The sequence below is a fragment of the Schistocerca americana genome, chromosome 5 (assembly GCF_021461395.2).
Source record: "Schistocerca americana isolate TAMUIC-IGC-003095 chromosome 5, iqSchAmer2.1, whole genome shotgun sequence".
NCBI classification, from domain to species: Eukaryota; Metazoa; Arthropoda; class Insecta; order Orthoptera; family Acrididae; genus Schistocerca; species Schistocerca americana.
In genome coordinates this window covers 149,503,137-149,524,363 of record NC_060123.1, presented here as the reverse complement: position 1 = coordinate 149,524,363, position 21,227 = coordinate 149,503,137, and the positions used below count along the sequence as shown (strand labels likewise).

At 36.1% G+C, this 21,227-nt stretch overlaps 1 protein-coding gene across 1 annotated transcript in view; it reads left to right on the top strand.

The window, feature by feature from the left end:
• LOC124616150 (trichohyalin-like) overlaps positions 1–14,812 on the top strand; it is a 470,869-nt gene extending 456,057 nt beyond the window's left edge. The window contains exon 20 of the mRNA XM_047144429.1: positions 5,299–14,812. Coding sequence (XP_047000385.1) covers positions 5,299–5,352 — 54 coding nt within the window. The 3' untranslated portion in view covers positions 5,353–14,812. The remainder of the gene's footprint in view (positions 1–5,298) is intronic.
• The last annotated feature ends 6,415 nt before the right edge of the window (positions 14,813–21,227 follow it).

Sequence of the window (21,227 nt, the reverse complement as noted above, 5' to 3'; positions counted from 1 at the left end):
ACTTTGAGGTTTGCTGATGGCGTTGTAATTCTGCCAGAGACAGCAAAGGACCTGGAGGAGCATCTGAATGGAATGATGAGTGTCTTGAAAGGAGGACATGAGATGAACATTATTAAGCAAAACAAGGGTAATGGAATGTAGTCAGATTAAAATAGGTGATGTTGAGGGAATAAGGGCAACATAAATTTCCTGGACATTAGCTTGAAGATAGAAGACAGTAACCATAAATTTAAAATTTACTGAAAAGAGTCTTTCACTGACACTTTCATCCCAGCTTCCTCCCAAAATCTAACAACCTAAAAACAAGCAGCATTCCATCACATGATCCACCGTCTCCTTTCTGTCCCTATGTCCCAAGAAGACTTTGACCAGGAACTTAATACAATAAAAACAGTAGCCATAAATAATGAATTTGACCCCAACACCAATTACAAAATTTTAGCTAAAAAGATGAAGAAGCAAGCCATGTCCCTACTGTCCCCAATGAAAAACACAGACAAACAGGAAAAGAAATGGTGCAGATTACCTTTTATATGGAAAATGTCACATAGCATAAGTAACATCTTGTAGGCGAAGGGTTTCTCAGTGTTTTTCTATGTCTCTTGGACAATAGGTAGTTTTTTGTTCAATGCAAAAGACAAACAACCAGCTATCACAAAAAGTGGGGTTTATAAAATCACATGCCATGAGAGTCAGTCTTGTTACATTGGGCAGATGGGGAGGGCAATCTGTAACTTAAGGAACACCACAGAAGCTGGAGAATGAGGAAGCCTGGTTCGGCCTTTGCAGAACATTGCCTGAACACTAATCATAAATACACAATAGATGCACAAGTCCTACACACAGAGGAAAAGGGGGCCAAATTTGACCAATTATAAATCTTAGAAATTAAAAAAAACAGGTGGGTATATCCCCACACCTATTATTAAATGAGCAAACCCAATTCAGTTATTCATCTCTTTTACATGAGATCACAACCCCAGGATAGAAGCAAAACTTTGGGCCCCAGTCCATTGTAGTTAAAAATATCTCGGCTGATGCATAACTTTAGTACGGTCACTGTAGTATAATTGGTGAATGTGTAATAATGTGTGTAATTTGTTAAAAAATAGTAATTGTTGTAATTGTACATTAAACTGTGGATCAATACCTTAAAAAGTTGAGATTATCTTTGCCTTGTCATCATGTTTATGTGTACATTCTCACCTTTGGGAATCAGTAATGTACTTGAAATCAGGCTTATAACTCGAAACCTAGGTTGTGCAATAACGTTACTAATAAATTTTGACACAAGGCTAAAAATAGCGATTGTTTAGTTAATTTATATGTTTCATCAAGAACTGACAGATGATTCAATTAAAATGATAGATTTAAGCATTAGAAAGTCTTTTCTGAAGGTACTTGTCTGGAATGTAGCTATGGAAGGAAGTGAGACATGGGCGACAACAGTTAAAACAAGACAAGAACAGAAGCTTTTGAAATGTGGTGCTACAGAAAATTCTGAAGATTAGATGTGTGAAGTGCGTAACCAATGAGGAGATACTGAACAGAATTGGGGAGAAAAGAAATTTGTGGCAGAACTTGGCTAAAAGAAGCAACTGGTTGATAGGACACTAACTGAGAGATCAAGGGATCACTAATTAAGTACTGGAGGGGAGTGTGGGGGGTAAAAGTTTTAGAGGGAAACCAATGGACGAGTACAGTAAGCAGCTTAAAAAGGATTAAGTTGCAGTAATTTTCAGAGATGAAGTGGCTTGCACAGGACAGAGTAACATGGAGAGTTGCATCAAACTGGTCTTCAGACAGAAAACCTCAACAACATTTCTTCTCGTTTTTCTCTGTAGCATTCCCAGTCTTGCTACATTTTTATGTTGTATTGTTAGTCTACATTTGTCATTACATCACTCATTTCCTTCCTTTCTTCCTAACCCAACTGTTTCTTTGTATCCTCTTCCATCTACCTAGATTTCCAATTGCTTCCTCACTGTTAGGATACCTTTAATGTTTATTTAAGACAATATTATGAAAAAGATAGACTGCCGTTCACCACATAGAGGAAATGTTGAGTCGCAGACAGGCACAACAAAAAGACTGATAAACAAGTAAGCTTTTGGTCAAAAGCCCTTCTGAATTAGACAAGATACACACACATACATGCAAATGAAACTTACACACACACATGACCACTATCTCTGGCTACCGAGTCCAGACTGCCAGTCTGGCCTTGGCACACAGAGACAGTGTGTGTGTTGTTTTTGCATGAAAGTGTGTATATTGTCAAATTCAATGAAATCCTTTTGGCCAAACACATAATTGCTTAGTGTTCTTTTTTTGCACCTGTCTGTAACCCAATATCTCCACAATATGGTGAGCAGCAGTCTGTGCTTTTCATTATGTTGTCATTATTCCACCCTGGATTTTCTATCATTTAATTTTTATTGGGTATATTTTTACAGTTTGGGAATCATCCAGTTTTTCTAGATTCAAATTTGCTTTTCTTTCCATTACAGTTTTATGTATTACATTTAACTTATTTCTCGCTATGGCTTTTACAACATATTGGTCTGAATCACAGTTTGGATCCCTACAGCCCCATACCTAGATGACTGTCAAGGCATATCATGGTTTTACTAACATGTGGTTCATTTGGTTAACTACTTCACTTACACTTGATTTCCATGTTTTGAGGAGTATTCTTTTGTGTAGAAAACAGGTATTCTTGATGAGTAAATTATTTCTAGCAGTGAACTGACATAACATGGCTCCATTCTCATTACTTTCTTCATGTAAAGTGTATCTCTCTGATGTTTTCCTCATTCATTTTGCCCAACATGTGCATTAAAGTCTCCCAAAACTAGCAACAGGTCATAGTTTTGTACTTTACTATATGCACTTTTAAAGTCTTCATAAAACTATTCTTTTATTCCTTCTTCTGCTTCCCTCTGTTGGTGTATATGCAGTTATTATCATTATATTCCTGAATTTCCCTTTTATTCACAGTCTGCAGAGTGTTTTGTTTATAAGTTCAAATTCCAAAAGACTTTTCCTAATCTCTCTTGTTATTATAAATCCTGTCCCATATAGACCTGTTCTTCTTTATGGTCCACAATAGAGCAGAGTTAGTTAGTTAGTTGGTTGCATGTTACATTGATCAATTGCATGGTATGGAAGCCATTATGATGTGGAATGTGTCAAGTGCACAAGAAATGCACATGTGATACTTGATTTTTTATTCATCTATGGTATAGAAGGAGTTGTCGAGGAGATATGATTTCAGTTTATTTTTGAAGCTATTACTGCTGTCTGTCAGACATTGCATTTCATCTGGTAATTTGTCAATAATTTTTATAGCAGCATATTTTACCCCTTTCTATGCCAAAGATAGGTTGAGTAAAGGATAGTGTAAGTTTTTTTTCTGGTATTATAATCATGAGTGTCACTGTTGTTTTTAAACTGGCCCATGTTGTTAAGAACAAATTTCATTAGTGAGCAAATGTACTGTGAGGCTGTTGTAAGAATTCCCAATCTTTTAAAAATATGCCTACAAGATATGCAACTATGAACCCCACACATTATTCTAACCACTTTCTATGTCTAAGTATTGAGTTACCCCAACATATTATTCCATATGACATCAGAGAGTGAAAGTATGCAAAGTATGTTAGCTTACTAATATCTATATCCTCAAAATTGGCAATTATTCTGATTGCAAAAGTTGCTGAACCTAGTCACTTTAGAAGATCCAAAATATTAATTTTCCAATTAAGAATATGGAGGAATATCTGTCCTTGCTCTTGCCGTCTCACTTCTTGTAGTGCCACAATATTGTACGTAAATTTCATGACCTCTTCCAGCCTTTCTTTAATTTTACCAGGTTTCAAGGTTATTCAAATATTCTAAGTTACTATTGGCCAATCTTTCATCCTTTTCCTTTGCTGAAGTCATGTGCTGTATGTCTCTCCATTATTCGAGGCCCTTGTGGTTGTTCCATAACATGACCACATCCTGGTGGACTTGGGTTTTTTAGCATTTACTCCCATAGGAAAGTTGGCTTCTCTATGCCTTTTGAGTTCTCCCTGTACTATGGTGTGGGACACACTTCATCTGGCTCCTCTGTCAAGGCCTGCTGGGCTTGAGAGGCCCTGCTGGTATCTGAGCTACTGCCAGCATAGCCCTCAGCTTCTCTGAAGCACACAAACTGCCCTGCATGGCGGTGAAGGTGTCTTCAGTAAAGTGCTGTCCCATGGTAGGGAACAGCATCAATGATTGTGTCAATCATCCATGCTTTTGACAGCTCTATTCTTGTGACAGTGCCATCTTGACTCACCTTTCGTCACAGACATACTTTGAAACTATCTCAAAGAAGTTCGCAGTTTCCCTGTAATGGAAATTACATTACAATCCTATACATCAGTAGTTTATTCCTGCTTATGATGAAGATGGCATTGCAAGCTTTTGAAAGCTCAAATATCTATGGGTAGACAAATGTATATTGTAACTTTGATGTCAAAGTTGTGTTGTTCAGAGTGCACTGTAGAACACATACACAGAATTACACAAGTTATTGAAAATGTGTGTTCCTGAATAATGCGTACTCTTGCGCAAAAACGTGTGCATTTTTCAGGAATACACATTATCAATAACTTGCCAGCAGCCATAAAAAGCTTAAAAACCAATGAAATTCAGTTTAAGAGAAGCCTAAATGATTTATTGGTGGCCAACTTCTACTCCATTGATGAATTTCTCACTAGAATCACCTGAATTTGTATGTACGTGTGTGTGTGTGTGTGTGTGTGTGTGTAAAGTACGATCTAACTTCTGTACCATTTTAGTGCAGTAATGTGTTCATTGTAAGTAAGTATTGTAGTAGTTCCATTGTATGTTTATTACCTTATAAATTAAAATTTTTTTTTTTTAATTTTATATTCACTTGGGACCTGTGGAAGGTACATTAACTTATTTTTTTAGTTGTAAATATTTGTCATGCATTATTGTTTTTATGACATGTTTTACATCCTGGAGGACCTCCTCGCAATGCATCAATTGGAATGAAAGTAAAACTAATCTAATCTAAACTCTCTCCTCTCTCTTAAAAATGCAGTGGCTGTCTTTTCTCTTGCTGTTCTTTACATTTCAGCCAAGGTTTTCCATTTTCACACTGAAAGCTTAGAGATATTATTTGGATAGATATAGCTTGCAATACTTTAATTTCCAATTTGTAATGATTATGTTTACATTAAATTTACAACCAGAAAAACATGTCATTGTTATAGTATACAATTTTTTCTCCTTTTATAGATTGATCAAGACAGTTTGGAACCCTTGAGCCCAGATTCTACCTTAGGTATGTGAAATGTTTTTGGTTATCATCGATCTTCACAAGCAAAGAAGAAGTAGTTTCAAAAAGGTGCTGTGCATCCCTTATACCTGAACATTTCCATATGCAGGATGTCTGTGCGTATCTTCTGAAACAATTTTGTGCCCAAATCAAGATATAAACATGAAGATTTCATAATAAAATGTGCTGCACTTATTTTGCACAATAAGTTCCTCCCTGTCTATAAATGCACTGCCATTAATGGCCCACAAACTATGGGAGTCTGGCCTTCAGCTGACAGGTTGAATTAAGTGCATCACAGTTGTTGAAATGGTGATATTCACTCTAAAGACATTGCTAGCACACGGTATGTGTGTATTTTACAACCGCGTATTTAGTTAAGTGATGCCGTAACATTTTGATACAAACATGTGAGTGAAGTGTGTGTGAAATGACAACTAACTACTTTGCAAAATGACTATTTGTGCTGTGAGTGAGAAAATGACGTGTGAAGAAAAAATGAGTTTCTGACATCTCCTGCTTATTATAGCAATAATACACGCATGCCACTTAAATGCAGAAAGCAGTGTCTACAATATTTTTTAGCCTTGTTACTGTACTGTGAAAAAGGAAAGGAAATGTGAAATGTGGGGAGGTGTTGACAATAAATAAAGCAACTCACTGAACCATGTCTTCCTATGGTGGAGAGTGCTTTAAGAAAGCACAAGCTGGGTAGTGATTTGGAAGAATAAAAACACAAGAGAAAGTCATATTAATGTGTTTTTTTTAAAATGACTTTCACTTCAAAATGCCTTCTTTTCTCGGGTAGACTATTTTCATTTCTTTTTCAAAATAACAATGTGTGTGCTCTGTTTTGATTTTCAACATTTATGTAGATTTCATAGTAGTTCTGTATTTCAGTAGAACTGTTACACAATGTTAGATATCATTCAATGAAATAAAACAGGAAATTTTCTAGTGCATGAGATTTTGTGAATTAAGTCATTGCTCTCTCAGTTTTTTTTTTAATATCTGAGTGAAATTAATTTTAGAAGGAATGTCAAATTGCACAATTTTATTACTAAATATTTCCAACATATTGTGTGCTGTAGCCACATTGATTAAATGTATAATGACAGATAATAGATATAATTTTTCCAACAGAACAAAAAGTGTTCAAAAATATTTTTTGTTGATAATAGTTGACTGTATAAAAATTGAATATGCAGTGGCATGATTACTGTTATAGAATAAATACTGGCCATATTTGATTGCATTTTCCCATATGATAAGGCCGATGCCGATATTATTTATAAACACCAAAGTATTTGTGAAATAAAGAAATTTGGTTAGTGTCACTACACAACAAATGTCACTATGGGAACACTGCAGTCATTTATGGATTGAATAAAAGTCATTCTTTGTACATATTACTATATGACGTTGACTGACTTTAAAGAAAATCTGTTGTATGTAATGTGGCACTATTTCTTGTAAATGAAGGTGCATAAGGTATAAAAAGTTAGTGGTCAAGGAAAGAATGAACTGTGTTCGTGCTTTGATCAGCAGAGAAATGTACGGATCTGTTGTTAACAAGATATTCCAGTACTTGCTGAAACTAATCAAAAGCTGCCTATAATGTTTAGAGGAATATGCTTTTGGCAAGTAAAGTATGGATTATTTCTTTAGAGAATTAAATACATCCGTCTGGGTGGATTCCCAGAGTTTAAGCAACTCTATCAGTACTGAACTCCAAAATGCAAAAATTTATTTCATTGCAACCTATTCTCTTCCTGTATAGTGCTTTTTGAACATTTGAAGTATGTACTTCTCTAACCTTCCATGTAGCCATGTGAGTTTCAAGGTCATGTAAAAGATAACTAAGAGGTTTGAACATGTATTTATATAAATTTAAAAACTCTGATAAAAACAAGGGAATATCTTTTAAAATATGTGAAAAGCTTAAATTTTGGGAGTCTTGACATTCAGTGGTATTAAATATTCATAGATGGTAAAATTCATTTTAATCTATAGAAGAAACACTTTAATGTCACAACCATGCAGAATACTACTTGTTCGTACAGGCTATCCTGACATGTAACTAAAGAATACATCACAAAACAGTCAAAATTAAGCTTTGGTCCCTAGATAAACATTAATTTGTATCTCTATAGCTGACCATCCATTTGTAACATATTCATATATGCTCGATGCAAAAGAATTGTTGTTGGCTTGTTTGGAAATCAGTAGGAGTTGGAGTGGCAAGATTGTCAAAGCTATACTGCCATTACCTGTGCCATTATATAAATATAACTATATTCATATGTACTACACTACTTATTTGATGGTTGTACCAGTATTAATGTTGTAGGATGATGGAGCTGCCAAGGTTGTGGAGTGTATATTCAGGAAATGGTTTGTGTGAAAATATCTTTTAATTCCATATGACCTTGTGTTGTTTATGAAATGTGTGTTCAAGGACAATTGCTTAAACAGGTAAATATGTGATACTGTAATGAATGAGATTCTTTAAATTTGATTTCAAAAATTTAACAGCTTCATTGCTGTTTTTAATCATATCTTCCATTTGTTACATTCTGTTTCATTTTAAGAAAACTGTTTCTCTGTCGCCAGCCTTTTAAGGAAATATTGTTACAAAATTTTAATTACTGTTTCAGTAAACTGATGATAATATCTGAGGAATAAGTTGCAATGTTTTAATGTTCCAAAGACTGCACTATTCCATGTGTAGTAGTATCTAGAGCCTAATGGCTAATTGTATTTGATTTTCAATTTAATAACAGTATAATATTTTTTGTAAAGAATTAATATGCAACAAACTCATTTCAAGAAATAGTTTTCTACAAATGATTTCATCTTCCATGTAATCTTAAAATATTTTAAAGTTGTAAAGCACAAATCCGAGTGGGTTTACAAATGAAGTCCATGGTTGAATGCCATTTTCAGTTGTGTAAATACAAATTGACTCTTTAATGTGGAAAATGTAAAATGTATGTGTATGTAGAGTTTAAATTAATTTCTGTGGCTGTTAAAAGCTCACAACACCAAATATCAATAAGAATAATAATGTAAATGGTGTGTAAAAGGAACATCAGATGTAAAGTTGTTCAGTAGCTTCTATGATTTCTTTTTTGATGCATTTCATCCAGTCCATTGTCTAAATCTTCTATAAGTTTTCTTTCAAGTAAACCATAGTACAAATTCAAAATCATTGTTGGTTATCATAAACAGTGACAGGTGACAGAGTTGAAATTAAACATTTCAGCTCTCTGTGCACACTCTTCTAACATCTCAGCATTTTAAGAAAATGGTAGGTGTAGCATACAGCATACCTAAAACAGCAGGCCAGCTTTTACAAAAGGACTTTTTTTTTAGTTATGCTATGATTAGAAAGATCCATGTACATAATTTCCAACAAATGTGAACATTGTTTATCTCTTTAAATGGATAACTTCAAGTGATTTAATAGTTTCTGTCTCTAGCACAGCAAGCAGTTGCTAGGTGGTTGTACAGCACTACATCCATTGTGTGAGAAAATTAACTACAAGTGGTCAAAATCTGAATACTTTTTCTATTCCAAGGTCTCCTGCTCTCATTTTGTAGGTATGGTGTGTAATTGAAGTTCTCTTACTTTTCTTTTTGGAACAGTGAGAATAAAGAAAGTTATTCAGTAAAGGTACAGAAATCATAACATACATAATAGATATTGCAGCATATTTCAAAGCATTCAAAGCCTTTAGAAACAAGATATCATGAAATTAAAAACAAATTTACATTGACATAATATTAGTCAAGGACTTTGTTTCATAAAAATAAAGGAGAAACTTTTACCTTACTCTTGCAGATGGTAAATGGAACTGTTTACCATTTGAAGATACATTTACATTACTGGATAAAAATATGACAACAGCATAGCAGGCTGTTTTGCATGTTATCATCAGAATTTTCTGCCAGCCATGCATTTGATAAGCAATTGATTTAAAAAGAAGAGGGACATTCTTATACTTCAAAAAAAGAGTTTAATATCAAGAGGATTCTTAGCAACTGTTTATCAGTGTAAACAATGCTTAAGACTTTGCCAGAGCTCAGAATATGTGAGAGACCTTTCTGAAATTTTTATTACTAATTTTTCAAGATTGTTTTATGAGCATGCTACATGATAGTGATGTATCCATGCACACGTGTTGACACTATTCCAATAAACAATGAATACTGTAAAATTTATTTGCATTAAACAGCCAGTAGTTGTATAACTTAAAAATAACTAATGAAGCTTAATCACTTCCAGTAGACAAATATTTAGGCTGAGTATTTATTCCAATTCCATAATTCTTTTACTCACTCATTGGCATTTCTTAAACTATTACAGAATCCTACAATGGCAGTCATGAGTGAAAGCTGTCACCCGCAACAGCTTTATCAAATGGGTTCAGTAACCTAAAATTGCACTGATTGTCAGTAGGTTTACGGAAGTATCTAATAAATGGCATAAGATTCTTTTTACACAGCAGGCTTCTGAATCTTGTTTACTCTATAGTTTCCTGTGTGTTCATCTAGGTCAGGGAGTATTACCTAAGCAAGCTCTGTCACATTTTTTACAAATTTGATTACCATTGTAACGTATGGTTGTAAATACATTTCACCTTAACATTCCCCCGAAGTTTTAAATAACAACTGAGTTACTGTATTGGCATCCTAAGATACAATTTATTGTTTCTGTCTCCCTCAAAGTTCTTATGAACTAGCGACTGAAATTGTTGTACATCACAGAGTGTAAGTAAAACATGTGAATCAGTTTGTGTATTTGGAGCCCATATAATGCACAGTAAGTTGAAATGAGTAATAAAATACTACAGTTACAAAAACCAGAGTGACATGATAATTCTTTATGAAGACTTTTATTTAAACTGAATCCTTTTTGTTTGTATTAGTACTTCAGTTATCATTTGTGGGTAAACTATTCCCTACTTCTGTGTATCTCCACTATCTGCATACAAAATCTTTGTGACTGAAGCTTTTTCTGAAAAGAAGTATTATAAACTGAAGAGTTTTTCACTAGTTTTCAAGCACATTGCTGGATTTAAATATATTTCTTTAGTTCCTGGATGAACACTAACAGGCTGTGGCATGAGTTACAGTGAAAAAATTCTCTTCCGTAAATGCACATTGTCAACTAATTCCAGATTACATCTTAGGATTCAGCATGTTAATGCCTTCTAATATGCAGTACAATGTGCTTCTTACTCAATTCAAAATTATTCATGCATCTTCTCACTGTGTTCCTCAAAAATGAAAATGGTGCTGGGAGACTTCCAGTGGGTCTAAAATGACAGCTATCACCAATACACAAAACATTATGGATGTTTTTGTTATTTACCTATTTTTACTTTGGAGTCCCTATCATACAGAGCAAGTTGAAACAAGTAATAAAACATTACAATTATGAGAAATTGTCTGACATAGTAATTCATTTTGGAGATTTCTATTGCGCTGGACAAATTTTTATGTGGATCAGCACTTCAAAGGTGATAAGTGAGGAAACTATTCTCTGTGTTTGTATCTCTGTGCAGTTTGGATATAAAATATCTTTTCAGTAAGAGTCCAACTGTAAATGAACAGATACTGAAGATCATGTACGAATTTGCAAGATAGATGTCATATTGTAGTTCAAGCTGCTTCCACAGAATACATCATTTAAGAATTGGTCCTCCAATCTGGACAAGTATTTTCTCCTTGTTTGATGGCATGCAACTTCCATGTTCTTATTATTTAATACTTTTTTCTACTTAACCCTGTTGCTCAGATAGTTTAGTTCATGAACATCAGCCAGTAGCTTGCTTCCATAGGTATTATATTGCTTTCCTTGAACTGAATGGTTTTATCATGTTCTGTCCTTGTCTAAAGATAAAAAAAAGTGGCAGGGTAAACATATAAAATTATTTGATGAACCTCAGCTAACTCAGCCAATGCCTTTCAGAAACAAAGTGCATCAATGGAAAAAGAAATAAAATGGCATTTTGTACTCCTCTTGGTAGTGACTTCTACACAGCAGTTTGGGAGTGTTCTTAATTGGTATATGATCATTCAGTCTTTACATGCCAAAGGTATCTCTTCTCTCAGTACTTAAGCAGCTACTTTTTGTGTTGGTACAGATAATTCACTAGAATGTTTTGCTGAGTTACTTGCTCTTTACAGTTTGCAACAGTAAGAGATTTGAATTCCGTACAAACTTACCAAACGAGAATTTGAAGTTCCCACCAGTAAAGCATTCATTCTTGTCCATAAGTGCTTGGTTGAGTTCAGTTCATCTGCAACTCAACTTTGTCTCTCTTTCTGAACTGAATACTTTGTGGTCACTTATGTATAATGAATTTTTTCACTTCTGTCAGAACTGCTACAACCAGAAGGAATAAGTATGACTCTTCTTATGGAGGCATCATACTTTGTTAAGAAGTTAGACTTTTCATCTGAGAGGGGGTCTGGGCACCACAAAAGCAAAGGTCAAGGCCAGTTAAATGGAAATTGCCTTTGTTGCTGGATTGGGTGTTGACTCAGATGAGATGTTGTTAAAAACTCTGTTAGTTCAGTGAAGGATGTTGACTGTCAGAAGAAGAGCACTGCAAGGCCTTCATCAGCTGACAAAACTGCCTGAAAATGACAAGCATGTTCATTATTGAAATATTACTGAGTATTTTATTTGACACCATGTCTGAAAGTCTCAGCAATATTTATTACATTTGCAAAGCATGAAACAGCATAATAAGAAAGCATTCCAGTCCTATTTACTGCTGAATTCTTTCTAAAAACATTATCCTTTTGCTGGTACGAGTTACAGGAACCATATTGTTCATAGCTTTTGGATTCTCAGACAGTACTGCACTGACGAAGTATGGAAGTAGGCCTACTACACTAACGATATGATGACTGTGAGTCACCTTCGTTCAGTAAGCTTGTTGTAACCTCCGTAAAACTTGGTGTACCTTAATTTTCCCAAACTGGGGAACATTCTATGTGGCTACAGCGTTACATGTTGGATAATATCTCTGGCAATGTGATGATACACACTGTATGAGGTTCCCAACCTTCTGTGTATGAGGACTTTCATTGTTAAAAAGATGTCTGCCCCCAGTGTTTATAGGATTTAACTGTATAGCTCACAGTTTTGAGTTGTATGCAGTACCTGACTGTCCTGTCAGCTATCACTTATACATGGCACTCTAGAAGTTGAGATATGTAAGAATAGCATCTGTTGGCAGGCAGTATAAGAATAATACTGAGTGAAAGGTTAGGGCTGAGTCTGGTGGCACCCACTGCAGTCTGCTTTAGTTGTGAAACATGATCAGGGAATCACTGCTCCCAAAAGGTGCCTTTTGCTAATTAGAAAAGTGTCACATACAGATACACAATTTGCCTTGCAAGTGTTTCTTTCAAGAATCACACTAAGCTGATGTACAAAAATTCCCATCCACTCTTTTTGAAAGTACATGATAGATTTCGTTGAAATTCTTTCAACCATTTCCAACTAATAGTTTCTGTTCCCCCCCCCCCCCCCCCCCCCCCATGTTGCATTGGTGTTTTTCTGTAAGTTCTTTGTATGATTGTTTTTAACTCCATATTATGTTCTCTATTCTTATTACATGTTCATGTTGATCACTCTTAACGAATATCAGGAAAGTTATTTCAGTGGCAGCTTCTTTGCCATTTGTTGCTTGTCTGATTTCATGTTACCTTGTCTTCTTAATTCTGGTTATAACCGAACTTGTTTATGTGTGAATTTTGCTTGTGTCACTGTCCGTGAGAGCACTTATGTAGAATTTTTAAGTAAGTATGTTTAGAATAATAAGTTTTATGGTGCCATAGGCATTGACACTTGTAAAGAAATTTGGTTATACTTGCTGTGTTTCACTGTTTGTTTGTTGCTCTCTGACAGTATCCTTGTAAATGATACCAGGAAGATATTGTATTGCAATTCTGTTGCAGCAGTTTACTGGACCGTGTTCCATCTATAATATTCATAATTGTTTTTTATTTTTCAGTTTTAGACCAAGTTTCATGTTCCACATATTTGGATTGTCCCTTAGCACATATTAAAGTTACTTCATAGCACAGACCACCTACATGAACTTTAGCAGACAAAAGGCCTTTTCTAGAAATTGCATTGTTTAACTGATCACAGTGATAGGTAGTGTATACAGCACTTTATAGCATGATATCTTTCTTATTTCAAATTACTCTTGAATGTCTATTTGTGTATGAAGACACTTTAATAGTTGTGGTAAGGTATGTTTATTTCGACAACCAAGAATATCAGCTGATTCAGAAACTGCAAGCCCTCACAAATCTTATTTCTGGTGGATTCTCACAATTTTTTTCAGTAAAAGGAAATATTATTGAAAAAAATTCCAAACACTTCACTTTTAGAATTTTTGTAACAGACATGAATTCATTTTGAAGATGGAATTCTAAACTAATCTTTGGCATGCCACTTCACAAAACATTTTCTTTTTATACTCCCATGGTTGCATTTCCACTGATGTCAGCTGCAAGGCCATTGCTAAAATGATAATAATAATGCTTCTAACTGAATGTCAGAAACAAACATTTAACTTATCTGAAAGTTAACATTTGTAACTGAAATTGTATCTGGTACTGAAATAATAATTTCATTTGGATTATTATTTCCATGAATGGTTGTGTACAACTTGTCTATAAAGCATGCTTGCTGTACTATCATTACACCAAAAACTATAGTGTGCACAAAGGAAAAAGTATTGCTGTCACTGTTTCTTCTCCTCACCTGGGTATATATTTAATTTTGAACTAAAATTTAATGTGTAATGTATTGCTGTCACTGTTTTTTTTCTCATCTAAGAATATTTTTTAGTGTAAGCAGTGCACTGCACCTGCAGCTATAATTTTGTTAAAGTTTTTATCATGAAGAAAATGAATTTCCCCTCTCCTATTTTTGCATGTTTCAGAGTTTCCTTAAAACAATTTGAACGTGTGATTAATTTTAAATTGGTGAAGTTTTATTTATTTGGACAATTTATTTCCTTACTTACATGGTGTAACATTAGTCACTTTTACACAAGTGTTCCTGTCACTTATAATTTTGTTAAAACTGTTACATATCTCTCTGTTCCTTGTTTATGGAGAAAACAAGGAAAGTGATGTTTAAGACCAGTTAAGCAGTTGGTGTAATTTATTGCTGTGAAGTGATTTGAAGAATTTGCTAATAATATCTTGTTATTAATGCAAAGTAACTAATTATGTGATAATTTATCTTACTATATTCTTATATCTGTTGAAAAAGGATCAAATTATAGTTTGGCTTGAAGAGTGATGTTCTGTGCTAGAAAGAGTTTACCAACAAAGGTATAGACCAGGACCATATACTCTTATCCTTATGGAGCTGTATAAATTGTTACCTAATGTAAAAATGTGTTCCAAAGAAAGGAAAATGAGAAATTCTAATCTCACCTTTTCTTTATTTAATTCCCTTACCTAACTGATGTCTGAGATAATGTGTGAAAAGAGTGAAAAAATGTAACTATAACCTTACAGTACAACAAGGACTTCAAAATATGTTGCAAGTCACATTATAATACTCAGCTCAGAAGACATAGTACATGTACAAATAAATGTAGTAGAACATTAATTATAAAATTGCAACACTACAACTAGGAAATAAAGTGTCGCCTTGAGTAAATATATTGCTACACTAGATACAGATTACACAGAAATGAGAAAGCATGACAGCTTTAAGTGTGTAGTTATCAGACAACACAAAGCATTTATGACTACTTGCTCTTCCTATTCTTCCAGTAATCTTTCATTCATTCACTGAAGGCCCTCTTCCTTTCTTTGGTCCACTTTGGTCTTTGTGTGCTGTCTCCTCTGATATTATTCCTACTTGTGTATTTTGTGTCTGTAGATGCTTTTGTCTGTGATGTCTGCTGACTCTACCTGTGCTTTTTCCTGATCAATTTTGTCTTGTGCTATCCAAGGTGTAGTGGTTTTGAGTCTCTGTATGTATCTGAGTATTCTCTTGGTGAGTGTGGTCTGTGGGAGTCTGCTGATGTGGCCGTAAAATTTTAGTTGCTTTTTTCTGATGTCTGCTGCGAGGTTGGACAACTTCTCTGTGGTGTCTCTGGAGTGAAGCCTCTATCCTTCACCTGTGATTTTTGGTCTAACAATTTTCCTCATAATTTTTCTTTCCTCCGTGAGGATCTTCTCTAGATTGCCCTTGGTGTGTAGCGTCTGTATCTCGCAGGTGTATGGCACCTCAGGCTTGATTACAGTATTGCAGTGACTAATTTTGATGGAGGTGGACAGACGTTTTTTGTTGTAGATACCATGTGTTTTGTATAACACTCTCTTCATCTTCAGTAACCTAGTGATCTGGTGATTTTCTCCTTTCCTGTTGGTTCAAGTACTTCCCCTAGGTATTTAAAATGTGTTACTCTGTTGATTTTGCCATATTTTGTGTTTAAATTCAGAACGTCGAATTTCATGCAGAAGAACTGTTTTTGGAAGTAGATCTCTAACCCTACCTTTTCTGTGGACTCTTTCAGTACTTCTACCTGTCTGATTGCTGTGGTTTCGTTGTCTGCAAGTAGTGCCAGGTCATTTGCAAAGGCTTAACAGCCAACTTCCAGTTCATCCTTGGGTCGTTCTGGTCACTCTGGTTTCCAGTATCCTTGTAATTTCAGCTCATTCACCCATTCCTTAATGGCTTTGTCCAACACTAGGTTGAAGAGGAGTGGTGAGAGACCATCACCTTGATGCATGCCTGTCCTGATCTCAAAGAGTTCAGAGATTTCCCCCATAAATTTCACTTTTGATGTCATGTTTGTCAGTGTCTGTTTGATCATTCACAGTGTCTTGTTGTCCAAACCTTGTTCGTATAGGATGCTGAATAATGACTAGCAGTCAACAGAGTCATACGCTTTCTTAAAGTCAACGAAAGTGCAAATGAGTGTTATATTTCTGAGGGTTCTGATTTTTAGTGTAGTCTTCAGATTGAAGATTTGCTCTGCACAGGAGCCCGTCTGGTACTCCCCAATCTTGTGTTCCAGCTGGTACTGTGTCCTTTTGAGAGGGCATGCTGAAAGGATATTGTGTGTGACTTGTAGTAGGGAATCGCCCCTGTAATTGTTTACGTCTGTGTGGTCGCCTTTGTTATGTAATGGATGAATCAGTGCACATTTCCAGTCATCTGGTAGCTTTTGTGATGTCCTCATGTCTGTGATAATCTGTGAGAGTTCTCTAAGTGAGTTTGGTCTGAAGTTTTTCCGTAGTTCGACCACTATACTTTCTTCACCAGATGTTCTGTTGTTTTTGAGTTTGAGGATGCGTCTGTGGACCTCCACTAGTGTTGGGGGTAGTGAGTCTGTGTGCTTCTCTGTTGGTTCTTCCTCTGGGAATATCTCTGTGGGTTCTGGGCAATCCAGAAGTTCTGAGAAATACTGTGCCAGCACCTTGCAGTTATGCTTATTTGCCAGTGTCAATTTTCCATCACTTTTCCTGAAGCAGAGGTTCAGTGGTGTGTATCCTCAGATTTGCCCAGCAAGCATCCTGTAGGAATCCCTTGTGTTGCAGTTTCAGAAGCCCAACTTTTCTTCATGAATTTTCTCTTGGCTTGTCTGATAATTTTTGCAGTTGTTTTTCATGTTTCATTGAAAGCCTGTAAATTTTCTGAGAATCTTTTGCTATTATATTTCTGGTATGCAAATTTCCTAGTGATGAGTGCATTCTCACAATCGGTGTCCCACCAAGGCTGTTTGATGTTCTTGTCCAGAGAAATGAGGGCTTGTGCTTTTTCTGTGATTTTTCGGTGGAAATTTACATGTTCTTTTTCCCAAGCTTCTTTCAGTCCAGATTCTGTGATCTTCTTTGTGTCAAATTTTGGTAAAGGGGTTTTCTTATTGAAACTTCTCTTTGGGGTGAATCTGACTTTCACACATGTGAGGTAATAATTTGAGTTGATGTTGGCCCCGTTGCACACCTGCATATTGTGGATCTCTTTTTGTACTGGGTGTGAGATTGCCACATGGTCAATGTGGAACTCAGCGCCAGGTTTTTTTTTTTTTCTTTCTGTGGCCTTTTTTGAAGGATGTCAACATGAGCTTGAGGTTGCTCTGTTGGCAGAGTTCTATGAGTCACGTGGCATTCTTCAGTAAATTTATGCACTGGATAATTTCTGTCTGTTTTCCTGTGTTATTTTTCTCTGTCAGTCTGTGCAATAAAGTCACGCAGGAAGAGTTTGACATCATCTCTGGGGACTTTGGACATCACTTTCTTGGGGGTCAACCTGAATTTTTCGGTGGCCTATGGGTCTTTCTTGTTACTCTGGTTATTGGGGGTGTGTGTGTTGAAAAGTGTGTGCTTTTCGATAGTGCACTGAACCCACATAGTCATCAGTCAGTTGTGTACTTGTGTAACTTCTTTTATGGATTTGACTATGCTCTTGTGAACCATGAAGGCCATCGCTAGTAGTGGAGCAATGCACCTGTTAGTTTTGCTTTTGAAGATGCTGTATTTGCTGTAGTCCTTGGTGTCTTCATCTGTGATGCGAGTCTCCTGGAGCGCAAGGATTAGAATGTTCTGTCTATCGAGGTCTGCCACTAGGTTTTGCAGCTTTCCAGGCTGTATGAGAGTGTTAATGTTGAGAGTCCCTAAGTATGTTGTTGTCTTGAGTGGGAGGTTGCCAGAGAACTCTGATTTTCTCTGTATTCACAGAAGCCCGGATCCCCCAGAATTGGAATGCCTTGCTGCTGTCTCTTGGAGGATGAATTGATTACCACCTGGAGTGTTGCTGTTATTACTTCCATGAGCCACAGTTGCTTGTAAGCAATGGTGTCCAGTGGTTGCCCACTAGGCTTGTTAGAACCAGGGATTGTCACAGCCGCAGCTCTTGGTGAAGAGACGCTGACCATACTGCCGCTTGCTCCAAGTCAGAGGTAGCATGGATTTTGGTTGTCATTTTGGTCTGCAGATGATATTTTATTTCCCACCTACCCTGCATATCTGCCAGGGATTCCCCTATCCATCACTGGGGCCATGCCAGTGTCCCTAACAGTACATGTAACAATGCAAAAAATGAGATACCAGAGCACAATTTGGACGAGTACACTTTCCTTATGATACAAGTATCATCAATTGCACAAGTATCACAGCAATATCTCTTTAGCATTTTGCTTCAGATGCTCCACTTTAAGAGAATTAATATGCTTTACACACCCTGTCAGTATACTAGGTAGAAAAGTCCTGGTGGGGCAGACCTTATATCGAGGATACAACATGAAAATTACATAGCTTGCAGAGAGAGAGAGAGAGAGAGAGGGGGGGGGGGGGGGGGGGGGGATGGTGACACAACAAATAAGACACTCGACTCTTATCTAGATGGAGCATCTTGTTAGAAATAACCCTCTGCATTGTGTGTTCTAACCCACAGATTAGAAACTATACATGCTCACTCGCCATTTTCCTTCAATAATATAGGTCAAAATGCATGCCTACTGTACATTTCAGGAGGTATCAACCTTTCAATCATGAAAATATTATTTGTGAATAACAGACTGGTTACTGAATTCCTACATGCATGTTATGTAAATTAACACAGTTAGATAAATTAAGATGTAACTCATTAGCAAGCAAAATCATATCCAAAATTTCCTCTACATTGGGAATGCTGGAACCATTCACATCACAAAACATCTTTTTATTTCTCACATGATTTCTACCACTGCATGACAGCTGTTTTCTATTACAGTATTTAGCAACAAATTGTTTCCAGTTGATATGTTTATTATTCATTCTGTAACTGACATATTTAATAGTTCAAGTCCATTTCCAATTATTTCATCTCAGGTGTTCACCTTCTGTTTGATTCAGTTTTTCGCATAAGGATTCACAAGATTGAGACAGTTGTTAATTTTGTGAGAATGACAACTAGGATGAAGTTTAACACTAAAATAATTGTGAATATGAATTTTAAATACTTACTTTCCTTCTGTGATAGGATGTTTGCTGTCCGCATAAGCAATAAAGCTACTTTTGCACCATCTGTATGTTAAAGTGTGACTGAAAATGAAAGAGGTTTTTCATTGAAGCATACAGCAAATGTTCAAAGACAGCAGAAGACAGATGTCATAAATTCGTATTCACAATTATTTTTCCCTTAAATTTCATCTGTCACTGCTGTCCTGAAAGTAATAGCTGTCTCATATTGTTTATTGCTGGAAAGAAAACTAAAGGAGAAATAAAGTGAAAAAGCTGAATTGAAGTATTTCAAAACTGAGAATAACTCCTAAGTGCTTTGGACATAGTAGGAACAATAAACATACTGTGACCAGGTACTGAATATTGGATGAAATATCCTAATCTTGTGTTACAGTCATGATACACTACAAAGGAAACCTGTCAGTGAATAAAGTTAAATCTGTTTTGCTATGTGTTTGGAACAACTATCAACTATCAGTTTAAAACTGAGCTCCAGAGATATTGACTGCTTATGTATTTTGTGTGAACAAACAAACAATGGAAAAGCCAGGATGGAATGTAACACTATTATGAGACAGAAAGTTGCTACTCGCCATATAGTGGAGATGCTGAGTTGCAGATGGGCACAACAAAAAGACTTTCACTTCACCAACAATGCTCTCTCTCTCTCTCTCTCTCTCACACACACACACACACACACACACACACTCACACACGCAACTCCTCACACACACAACTGCAGTCTCAGGCAACTGAAAGCACATTGCCAGTGTGTGGGCAGTGTGGTTCCAGTTGCCTGAGACTGCAGTCGAGTGTGTGAGTTGCATTTGCATGAATGTGTGAGTGTGCGTTTGTGTGTCTGTTACTGATGAAGGCCAGTGGCCAAAAGCTTTAATTGAGAAAGTCTTTTTGTGGTGCCTATCCACAACTCAGCATCTCATAATATTTCCTCAAGGTAACTGTTCAATATCATCAGCAACAAGCAAGGAACCTGATATCATCAGTGGCAAGCAAGCAACTCAATAGAAAATGCACTACTTTCAAATGCGGACTCCATCAGGACTGTCACAATGTGGACATTGAGAGTTGCTACTTGACACCAGTAACAAATGGCCACCTCTTGATGATTCTGAGCAGTTGCCTTGAAGAGCCATTGTGGGATACACAAAACATGATATGGCAGCAGACATGAGAGCCATATAGTGAATATATCCATCAGGAAAAGCTGAAGAGGGAAACACAAGAATACTCGGACAAACCACTAGGGTGTAAAGGAAAACATTTAAAATAAGTGCAGTAAGGCTGCCACTGGGCCATCACACTGTCTGCTCACAAAGGTCAGCAAAACCTAAGACAAGGCACTTATTACCCAAAGGCTTACTATATCTCTGTATTTTGATGCAGGACACAGAACTGAACATAAAGTGAACAAATAACACAAAGGTGGATAGTTACAAACTAGGTAAGGTTTGTGATTTGATATATAGGTATTACACGGTATGTCAATGAAAATGATGAAGGTTAACACTCTAGTAATGGGAATGGCAGGCACAAAAATCAGGAAAGGCAACCATTCAGTTATAGCAGAATTTACCCTCGTTTTTTTAATAAGTACATATCATCCTCTCTCTCTCTCTCTCTCTCTCTCACACACACACACACACACACACACACACACTATCTCTCTGTAAAGGTGGTCAAAAGTACTAAATACTTACAGACCATGTGGAATGCACCTGTTGTAATGTCATGTACTTAATGAATGATAGTTGCCTTTTGCAATAAAAATTTGTTAAGACTGTTATACAGATTATGATTTACTAAATCACTAAGTGAAATGAAAACAATTTAATAGACTTTTGGCACCAAACATTGTTTCTCATCA